Source organism: Chrysochloris asiatica, unplaced genomic scaffold (assembly GCF_000296735.1).
Source record: "Chrysochloris asiatica unplaced genomic scaffold, ChrAsi1.0 scaffold00226, whole genome shotgun sequence".
Classification (NCBI taxonomy): domain Eukaryota; kingdom Metazoa; phylum Chordata; class Mammalia; order Afrosoricida; family Chrysochloridae; genus Chrysochloris; species Chrysochloris asiatica.
Window position 1 is genome coordinate 1,468,046 of NW_006408744.1, and position 11,570 is coordinate 1,479,615.

Below are 11,570 nucleotides of genomic sequence, written 5' to 3' on the forward strand. Positions count from 1 at the left end.
CAGTAAATGTTTTAAGTCCTCTTCGCTTTTAGCAAGCAAAGTTGTATCATCTGCATATCGTGGGTTGTTAATGAGTCTTCTAGGCATAGTTTAAAAAGGGAAAATAATACTAAAATGCTTAACTATCTTATGAATATTGGTTTCCCTTGCCAACTATTATAGACACTTGAGTGGGGTAGAAAGGAATGTTGGGAAACATGATTACAAAAAACTTGTAAGCCTGTCTTCAGCCTATAACTGATTGGAATACCTAATAAGGGTTCTAGAACTTGCCCAGTGAAGTAGACCTCTTGCAAAGCCTCTGCAGAGTATAGGATCTTAGGTGGAATCCTGAGTCCCATCCAGAACCTTATGACATGGGGCATTCCCAGTAGCAAGGACAAGAAGACCAGCGAAACAGCTAGAGCAACAGAAGATTCATCTTCTAAGAAAGATCATCAGGAAAAACTCAAAACAAAAATGTCAGCATGACTGGCTACTACAAGAATAAGCAAGCTGTTCGCTGGGAAGCCATCATGGCAAGCAATCAAGTTCCTTCATCACAAACTCCCCTCTAAGACTGAAACTCAAAGGGAACACACAAACAGGCACGTAAACTTGCTGGCGACCAAATTGGTCTACTGATGAGTGGAAGAGGGGGAAAGGCAGCAATGAAGAAATGGGCTGAGTTCAACCACGTTCCATAGACTCCCGTTGACCTGGAGATGAGAGAGAGAAGAGGAAGGGCTGGTTGGTCCAAAGTGTGGTGAGACCTGGGTACACTTGAGCCCATGGACAAAGACATAGCAACAGAGGGCTAAAGCTGAGAGTGAAGCATCCAGCTGATATGAACCAAGGGGATATGCACAAGAACACCCAAACTTGCAGACAGTATCCATTTGACCTAGCTTGATAATCAGAACTCAACTAGAGGGAAGATTACAAAAAAAAATAGTAATAATTTTTTTTTTCATAAAGGAAACAAGGGTAAAGGCAAATTGCTACAATTTGATGAACCTGATGTATACTCATGGAGTGGAAGTAGTAACTCTACATACCAACAAAGAGGGAAGGAGTCTTCACATCAAGTATTAGTGCTATCTCCTCTGTACACAAGTAGATAGGGACGGGCAACGTAAACACTGGCTACCTAAAATGAGGGGACGGACGATAAAGGCATGAAGTGACTGGCTTACAAGGTTTCAAGAGGGAGTTCAGTTTAAGAGTATGCGGGGGAGAAAGAGACTCCACTGAATAGTTTTCATCTTGCCTCGATAGGTCTGGGGAAATAGATGGGGATTAAGACTCGTATGATTCAATAATGAATAACTGTTATGACTAATTACAACTGTCACAATTGTAAAAGTAGAAGTTTTTTAACAAAAACAGGAGAGTGGTTAATTTTACAGTCCAGAAACAGAGAACCCTAGGACATCAAGGGAGAAGAGCACAAGCAGAATGCGGGACTTCATCCAGAGAAGCAGCAACGCCAGAGACGGAGGCAGAGATGGGGTCATAGAGAAGAAGAGCAGCTGAGGACTCTAGATTCATTGGAAGAGAGGGACTAAGAGCTTGTGGCCAGACGGCAGACTTGCAGAATGTGCCCTTTGGAGGTGTAAATTATTATATATGCTTGAGTGTTTTTTTGTTGTTTTTTTAAAATAAGCTAAAGTGAATAAAGAGAAATACTGTAAAACTGATAGTACATGGAGGGGATTATAATCATTGAAATGAAACAAGGTGTATGATTTGTTGAATGTAAAACTGATGATCTGCCCTATAAACTTTCACTCAATCCACAATAAAAACCTTAAAAAAAAGGAAAATTTCCACAATTTTTTTGATGTCCCCTCATACTTAATTTTTTTGTTTTTAAGTTTTTACTACAAATTGAGTGATAGCTTATATGGGAGGAATTGTTTTGTACTCATCATTTCACTGCAATGATTACAATCTCCTTCATGCATCATCATTCAACAGTATTTGCTTCTATTCCATTTTTCTTTTTTTTTTTTTTGGGGGGGGGGGCGATGTACACAACAACACTCAGGAATATATCTTTTAAACAACCTAAGGGCATATTCTGCAAGCCTGCCTCCTGGCCACAAGCACACAACCTTTCTCTTTCTATGAGTCTAGAGACCTCAGTTGCTCTTATCTCTCCATGTCATCATCTCTGCCTCCATCTCTGGTGTCGCTGCTTCTCTGGATACGGTCCCATATTTCGCTCATGCTCTTCTCCCTCGATGGTCCTAGGGTCCTCTGTTGCTAGACTATTAAGATGAACAACTGTCCCCTTTGTGTTATAAAACTTCTATCATTACAGTTATGACAGTTGCAATTAGTCATGATAACAACTACTCACTACTGTATCATAAGAATCCTATCCCCTTCTCCTTTCACCAGACCCATCTAGACAAGATAAAAATTATTCAGTGGTGATTCTACCTTCCCCTGCACACTCTGAAACTAAACTCCCTCTTGAAAACTTGTAAGCCAGTCGCTTCTTGCCTTTATGAGCCTGCTCATTTCAGGTAGCCAATGTCTATACTGCCCATCCCTATCAACCTTTTTCTATGTCTCTATTTCTGTTAGTATCTGAGAAATCAAAAGTACTGTAGAAAAAGAATATTTGGGAATCAACTAGATTAATTTTGAATTAACAATATTCTTTAAATTTAAATACTTCAGCTCCACAATAATGGAAGAATTATTTGACCTAGTCACAGTATCTTCTGAAAGCATTCACATGGTTTTTCTTTTCAGTAAGTGAATCAAGAAATGAGAGGTACATACTTGCACAACTGCAATTCATTTATTTAAAACAGTTGTAGTCATCAAAATCTATCTAACAGACGGGGCCATTCATAGTTCAGAGGGTCTCACCATTAGCAAGTACAATGCGCCCTATACTACAGAAATCATAGAAAATCACTATAGACTATCTCGTCACTAACAGATACAATGATTTGTTTTGGAAATGTTACAATTTTAAAAACAGGCATTATGAAACTAGGAGATAACCTATTTACACTTTAGCAGGTTTATAAGCCCTGGTGTGGCGTTATGGATTAATGCGCCAGATGGCAAAGCCATTTTAACTGCAAGGTCGGTGATTCTAGCTCACCAGCTGCTCCTTGGAAACCCTATAAAGGGTCACTATGGGTTGGAACTGGCTCAGTAGCACTTAACAACAATAATAACATACTAGCTCTGGTAGTGTAGTGGTTACAAATTGGGATGCTAACCTTAAGGTCAACAGTTTGAAACTACCAGCTTTTCTGCTCCAGTAAAGATTTACAGCCTCGGAAACCTTGTACAGGGTCGCTATGAGTTGGAACCAACTCCACTGCACACCACCACCACCACACTACCTTTGATGGCACTTGACAACATGCTAGCTTCACTCTGTTGTGTTTCTTGTTAAAAAGGATGAACAGGTAGTATATTTCCAATTATTATTTTTTTAAAAAGGTTGTTGCTGTTGCTGTTAAGTGTCATCGAGTTGGTTCCAACTCTTAGTGACCTTATACAGGGTTTCCGAGGAACAGCTGGTAGGTTTGAACAGCCAACCTTGTGGTTAGTAGTGCTTATCCTACAGCATCACACCAGGACTCCAAAAATAAAGAAGGGTTAGGTGGAGTAAACCTTGGTTTTTTTAGCTAGATATATCATTAAACTACCTACTGTATTACTAAGGGGAACACAGTGGCTCCATATGGTAAGCACTTGTCTGCGAACTACAAGGTCTGCAGATCAAGTCTACCAGTCGCTCCATGGGGGAAGGATGAGGCTTTCTGCTCCAGTAAAGATTTTAAAGCTTCAGAAACTATATACAGCAGGAGTGGGGAATTTTTTTTTTTCCTGCCAAAATTTATAACAGCATTCCTGGGTCATACAAAATTATCAATTTAAAATTAGCCTGCTATATTTGGTCAAACATTTAATTAACTCACCCCTAATGTGATGGCTCTGGAATCCTGGTGTGGCCTTGTGGGTTAATGCACCAGACTGAAAAGCTGTTTGAACTGCAAGGTTGGTAGTTCAAGCTCACCAGCTGCTGAGAAACCCTATACAAGGTCACTATGGGTCGGAACCGACTCGACAACAGTGTGATGGCTCAGAATCCTTGTGTGTTGCTGTAGGTTACTGCACTGGACCGCAAGGTCAATTTGAACCTCAAGGTCAGCGGTTCAAACCCACCAGCCGCTCCTCGGAAACCCTATATAAGATTGCTATGAGTTGGAACCGACTCTGGCACTTAATAACAACGACGTGATGGCTTAGCGCTGCGAATCACAAGGTCGGCAGTTCAAATCTACCAGCTGCTCCTCGGAAACCCTATAGAGTCACTGAGTCACAGCAGACTCAATGACACTTAACAGCAACAATGTGATACCTGGAACTGCCCACAGGCTTTACACTGCCCTAAGAGTCCTGGTGTGGCGCTGAGGGTTAGTTAATACACTGGACTTCAAGGTGAATTTGAACCGCAAGGTCGGCAGTTCAAGCTCAGCAACTGCTCCTCACAAACCCTATATGCAGTTGCTATGGGTTGGAACCAACTTGATGGCACTTAACAACATCATCGTCCAAAGGCCAGACGTTCCCCACCCTTGCTATACAAGGTTGCCATGAGTCAGAACCGATCCAACAGCACTTAACAACAACAACATTACTAGATACCTGGTGTAGCGCGGTAGGATACCACTGCACTGCTAACCACAAGGTGAGTAGTTGAAACCCTCAAAAACCCTACACAGGGTCGCTACAACGACACACAACAGTAATTACATAACTAAATTATTATACTTACTTTCCTTTCAGGTTTCTGAATTTCTGGTAACACTGCACAGAAAGGCTTGATAACTTCTAAAAATTTGACTGTTGAAAATAAAATAGAATAAATGATCTTATTACTAAGTTTTAAAAAGTGAGATGTTATCTTTTTAAAACAAATACTTTAAAAAAAAAAAAAGCTCTCCACTTTTAAGGGCCATCAACCTCATCCTAACACCACCCCACTCCCAAAAATGAATGAACTCTAAGACTCTCCATTTCAAATAAATACCTAAGGGAAAAAAGACTCTCCATTTCAAAAAAATACCTAAGGGAGAAAAGAATCTAAAAGGTTTGAGGATCAGTCAGTAGAAGCAAAATAATGAATAATTAACTATCCATTTACTAGGTTTTTGCATCCCCATGCTTTATCCAGCCTGCACATGTGTGTAAATCAACTATTCAAAGAGCATCACCATTAAGTCAAAAAAGAGTAAACAGTGCCTACTACAGGACCTACTCACTCTGCTGTAACTGATGGAACACAACTGGACTGCAATGAACCCAGATGACAATGCATTATAAAAAAACAAGGATATCAAAGGAGGAATAAAGGAGAATGCCATTCTTCACTGAAAAATACAACCGGAAATGAACTTAAGCTGCAGAAACAACATAAACAACCAAAAGATACAGATATGTTTAAGGAGAAAGTCATTTTTAATAGATAACCTTGTAAACAATCTCTACTTCATTTAATGAAATCACATTTTAATTGCTTGGTAGTTCTCCCACTTAATAACCTCAAAGTTACTCAGTCCAAAAAACAAACACATTTCATTACAAAGTACTGTTTTTGCATACAACTCTTCTAGTACAAGGGGGTGGGGGGAAGGCTTCAAAAGGTTGGTGGTGGTAAAAGTCTATTATCTTTTCATTGCATTTTCCACTGACTTTTTGAAGTCTCCATGTATAAAAGATAATCAAGTTCTTTAAGAACAGGTTAGACGACTATCTTATGGCATGGTTAAAATCAAATTCTGCCACAAAACTGGAGGATGAAGAAGATAATCTCTCAAATGCAAATCCTTTGCCAGGAGTCTGTAATACAGAAAAACACAAGGCTCCCCAGCTAGAGATTAAATAAAATCATCTTCCCCTATAGGCACTGGGTTTTGTTTACTAACATCTTGACATTGTTTTAAAACTGGCATGACTAATTACAGTTCCACAGTTAGCTGAAATATACTATGTTCTTACAAAAGCATAAACCAAATCCGATGAAATCAATTCCAACTCACAGTGACCCCACAGGAAGAATAGAACTGCCCCATAGGGACTGCAAAACTGTAGTGTTTACAAAAATACACAGCCACATATATATCTCCAGCAGACTGGCTGATGAGTTCAAACCACAGGTCTTTTTGTTAGCAGCCAGAACTCCTTAGCTTTTTTGAAAACCTCTCTAAGTGATGGCAGTCACTGATGTTTAACAGAAGAATTCAGCAATACTCACCAGTTATTTGGAAAGCAAATCTGTACCTCTGAATTACTAAAGCATTACTCTCTAGTGTAAAACAAGTATCATTCACATCAGGAAACTTTCCAGAGTCCCTTTCCTTCCCACCTCTATCCAAACCACTCTCCAAAGTTTCTAGATTTGAGTCACTCACGTTCAAGCAATGATTTTGTTTGCCACTTGCCTATTCTTGTTGCAGAATTTTACCCAACATACTGCAAATTCAAAGCCAGGGTCTCCTCTACTTCCTTTTTAACTTTCCCCAGATGTTCGACTGCACATTTAACAACAAATGTCCAACAGCTGGCCAATGGGTGGAGTGCATGAATGCACAGTTTCCCATCCATCCAGCTAACATCTAAACAGCTATGTAAGTAGAGAGTTAAGTGTTTGGGGGAGGGGCCTCAGAAGATCCCCATAATTCAAGGTCCTATTCCTAAGGCTTACACAACCTTCCCAGTAAACACGAAAAAAATAACTGAAATTAAAATTTAAAGAAAAATTCTAAGCTATCTATCGCACTCCTTTCTCTCTTTACCATATATCTCTTGAATTACTTTATTTTTTCAATTAAACTAGTCAAGAAGCTTTATTCATCACAACTAGCAAGAAAAGAAAGGGTGATTAGTTAATAAAAACACTCGCTTAAAAGCTTCCAAATAAGGTGCTAAAAATTACAGGGGGTCAAGGTTTAGCCCGATTTCCTAAACTCCCCGCCCCCAAAACCAATGGCCTCCCGGCACTATCTTCCGCTCCTCGCCACCTATATTGAGGTCACGGTCCCCGAAGGCGTGCGGCCAAGGCCTCGCACCACTGGAAGAGTCTCCGGGGAGGCCCCGGCCCCGCCCCCTGGCGCAGTGGTCCCGGCGGCCGCGCATCCCCGGCCCGCGGGCTGGGCACCACCAGCGGGTGCCGGCTCCCACCCGCCCTCCGCTGCTGGGATCCGCGCCCCAGAAGATAACCCCGCTCCCATACACACACGAACACACCCTCGGGCTCCGGCTCCACCCGCGCTACTTACTCCCCATGGCGGCGGCTGGGGAACGCCGGCGGGGAACAGAGGCCTCGGCGCTCCCTTCTTTCGAGTCCTGCCGCTAGGGCCTTAGCGCCGGTTCCCAGACTCTCTCCGCCGGCTTCGCACTGACTCCGCCTAGCGTCACGTGACCCGCACGACTGCCCCATCTTGGCCCGCCCCTAAACCCAGGCTCAGCGGTTGGCAGCGGATGCCTAGACCGACGTCCTCTCCATTACCATGGTCACCGCCGGCGCAGCAACGGAGGCGGGCCCAGGGTTGCCGCCTCGCTTCCACCTCTGCAGCGCCTAGGGGCTACCTGCCCAGGCCCTCTAAATGCGTACTGATGCTTGTGGCTGGGATTGCCATTCCTGTTTCAGTCACGCGGGGAAGTTTGGAACCCCAGAAGGTCTCGGTCTTCTTAACAGTCCACGGTGACCCAGGATTCTAATTTCTTGAGGCACGTTTCACAGCTCAGTGTCAAGAACTAGCTGTTTTCTCTCACAGCGATCCCAGTGCTACCTGGCTCCTGGACTAATGCGGCTGCCGCAGGGGCAGTCTTGACCTCTGGAGCAGCGATGGGCCGCAAGCTCCATTCCGAGGTCCGGTGCAGAGTCACCGCCAAGAGCCAACGTGACCGTACTGACCTTTTAATTTGCTTCCATCTTTATACCTTTTCGAATTTCCTGTGTGTTTGTCTTATACATTGCTATAGTTAATAGCTTATGAACTATATCAGATAAATCCGCCTACATTTTCTCCAAAATACTGAGATCAGGATTTTATGCTTCCTGTTGAACGGTCCTGCAGTCACTGATTTCTATCTAACACTGCCATAGACACGTTGTTGTTAAGTGCCGTCGAGTCGGTTCCGACTCATAGCGACCCTGTATAGGGTTTCGGAGGCGTGGCTGGTGAGTTTGAACTGCCAACTTTGTGGTTCAAACCGACCTTTGCCGTCCAGTGCTTTGTCCTACAGTACCACACCAGGACTCCACGCCATAGACATCAGTCTCTGTGCATCCCCCTCCTGGACAGTACGTGGTGTAAGGGAAAGTAGAATCTTAGAAATCAGCTCCATATTTTAATTCCTCTATTGTTTAATGGTTGTGTAGTTTTGCATAATTAACCTCTGACCTATATAGGTATAAAGTAAGGGTAATACCTATGGGTGTTAGAGGAGGAAAAGCCAACAAACTGATACATAATAGACTCAAACTTCATACATTTTAAACCCTTTCATTTCTAACAGGCAACTAATGATCTATAATCGTCAAATTCAGTGATCTGTTGTAATGCTTAGATCTTTTTCCAACAAAAGGAGCAAAATATGCACATATAAATCTAAAAGAGGGGCAATTTAGGCCAGGTTTGCACAGGTCTGAGTTCCACTTGGAGTCAGCTGGGTAGCCCCAAGGTTAGGGGATGCAAAGGGGCCGGGCGGGTGCTGCTTGAATCAGCTGGTCTCTGATTACTCACATCTGTCATTTGATGCTGGTTGTTACCACCTTAGTTATAGAACTCCTCTTGAACACTTTAAAACAAGATTACTTACAACATGTTAGCTGACTGCCTAAAGGTGTCCTTGAAAATGACCCAATGTTACTTTCACTGCATTGTATTTATAGAAGCAGCCATGAAGCCTGCTTAATTTGAAAGGGATGAGAACTATACTCACCTGTGGTGAGATGAGGCAAAGAAGGTCCAGAAATCAGGAGTAAATATGAACAGTTACTGACTGAGATCTTGTGACATATCTTGAAGAACACTAAAGCGTGTACCTCTCCTTGTAAAGATGTGCAGGACATGCCCAGGCCACTGAGCAGTCACATGCCATTAAGGAAGACCATTTATAAAAATCTGTATTTCTACTTCCTTATAAGCTATTTTACAATTCTGACTGGTTTACCCAGAACTCTAGGCATCACTTTAAAGGACAAACCTACTACTGGGGCAAAGAAAAATGCCAGCCCCTGGGATAGGTTTGTACCAGGTTCACAAATAACCACGCATGCTCAACATCCTAGAATAAGTTTTGTTTGCTCCTACCAGAGTCCTAAGGAGCTCTGGTAGCGTAGTGGTTACGAATTGGGCTGTGAACCTCAAGGTCAGCAGTTCGAAACTACCAGCTGGTCCGCGGGAGAAAGATGAGGCTTTCTGCTCCCGTAAAGATTTACAGCCTCAGAAACCCTGTCTAGGGTCTCTATGAGACGGAACGGACTCCACGGCACATAACCACCACCAGAGTAGAGTAGGATAAGCACTGGACTGCACAGTAGGTTTGAATTGCAAGTTCAGCAGTTCAAACTCACCAGCCACTCCTCAGAAACCCTATACAAAGTTGCTATGAGGCAAAGTCAACTCGACAGCACTTAACAACAACGAGAAGCCTTGGTGCCGGAATCCATCCTGAAGAAGTGCTGGACACCTACCCAATGATCATGGCCCCTCCTAAATTTCCTGGAAAATCCTGCATAATTTCTATAAATAAACACAGTGACTTTTTCCCAGCCAAACTGTTTTAAACCCCAACAAAGCCTTTGTTCAGAAAGACAAGGTTAAACATTGCTTGCAAGCCTCTCTCCTACAATAAACATTTGCTCCTATGGAAACTCTGCCTCACTAGACTATTCTTAATCAGTAGAAGGCAAGAGCCTCTCTTGTAAGGCAGAGATTCGATTAGCACTCCTGATAATAGTTTGGGGTGTGGTAAGCTTTTGGAAAAGCATATGGAATTCAATATTGTGGCCTTTTTTGGAAAATACAATCTGACACAGTCATAACTCCCATCCTTTGAACTCATTCTTATCTCGCTCTGCATTAGTAATTTTCGTACTTATTCAATCTCTGCTAAAGAAGTGAACCCAGGTGGTGTAATGGTTAAGTGCTGGCAGGTTGGTGGTTGGAACCCACCAGTCAATCTACAGCCTTGGAAACCTTAGAAGGTTTTTCTTGTGTCCTGTAGGGTTGCTGTGAGTTGGAACTGACTCCACAACAACTGATTTGGCTTTACTTGTTTGTTTACCGCATTATAAATTTCTAGATGACAAGGTGAGTGTTAGTTGGTTTCGTATTATTTAAAGTAACCTGTTAATGGTGGAGATAGTGGTGGCGTGCCGTGGAGTCAATTCCAACTCATAGCGACCCTGCATAGGATTTCCGAGACTATAAATCCTTACAGGAGTAGAAAGCCTCATCTTTCTTTTGCGAAATAACTGTTTTCGAACTGTTGACCTTCAGGTTAGCAGACCAACTCATAATCGCTACACTACCAGGTGGCTTAAATACAATTTTATTTAAATGTTTCTTTGTGAAGTAAGTGAAGGTTTACAGAATATCATCAGTTTTACATTCAACAAAGCACACATTTGTTTCAGTTCAATGATTGCAATCCCCTCCCTGCAGTAACAGTCACCCCACTCCTCCCTGTGGTTCCTTCCTATTTCCATTCCACCTTCCCATCCCTTCTCAACTTTGTCCTCAGGTAAATGTTGCCCTTTTAATTTTACATGAATTGACCATGCCTTACTAGGGTTGCTGTTCCCCTATATACCTATCTAGTGCTTGGCTGAAAACTGGGCAATGAGGGTGAGTTCCTTTCCATCCCAGAAGGGTATCTAGGGCCATAGTCTCAGCTTACTCCAGTCTCTTTCTGACCAGTAAGCCTGGTCTTGTTTTGTAATTTTGAGTTTTGTTCCTCATTTTCTCCCACTCTATCTGAGACCTTCGAATGTGATCACATTCAGAGCAGTGGATAGTGGTAGCCAGGCGCCATCTAGGTCCTCTGGTCTCAGAATTGTGATAACTGATGTTCACCTGATCCATTGGTCTAATAGAATAGTTGATTCCAAGCATGTTCATTTTTCATGTCTTCTTTCTTCTACACGTGGAGAGAACAATAGGTGCACCTCAGATGGCCACTAATGAGCTATTAAGATCCCAGACACTACTCACCAAAGTAGGATGTAGAACATAGTTTTTGTGGACTCCGTTATGCCAATTGGCCATGGTGTCCCCTGAGACTATGGTCCTGAGTCCCCATGCCCAGAAAGTCATTGTTTTAGATGTTGGATAATATCTAATAATTTTTTATCATTTTGCCCACCATTTGCTCCACCATATCAAAGGTGTGTTTTCAGCAAGTACCCATATCCTCTTTCAAACTCATATTTTTGTGGGACATGTATATATCCCACTCTCCCTCCCATGCCCATTCAGCCTATGTATCACCCCTGTATCTACCAACAGAACACTGTCGTTCCAGGGTTGTGTGTTGTTGTT

General features: G+C 42.5%; 1 protein-coding gene across 2 annotated transcripts in view; it reads right to left on the reverse strand.

The window, feature by feature from the left end:
* Nucleotides 1–7,394, reverse strand: part of SEC61A2 (Sec61 alpha 2 subunit (S. cerevisiae)) — a 52,099-nt gene extending 44,705 nt beyond the window's left edge. The window contains exons 1-2 of one of the 2 annotated variants that reach the window (XM_006873164.1): nt 7,299–7,394; nt 4,796–4,863 (exon numbers count right to left, since the gene is read on the reverse strand). In XM_006873164.1, coding sequence (XP_006873226.1) covers nt 4,796–4,863; nt 7,299–7,305 — 75 coding nt within the window. In that variant the 5' untranslated portion in view covers nt 7,306–7,394. Of the gene's footprint in view, nt 1–4,795; nt 4,864–7,298 lie in introns of those variants that run through there. The other variant, XM_006873165.1, reaches the window with a different exon arrangement.
* Nucleotides 7,395–11,570: the final 4,176 nt, after the last annotated feature.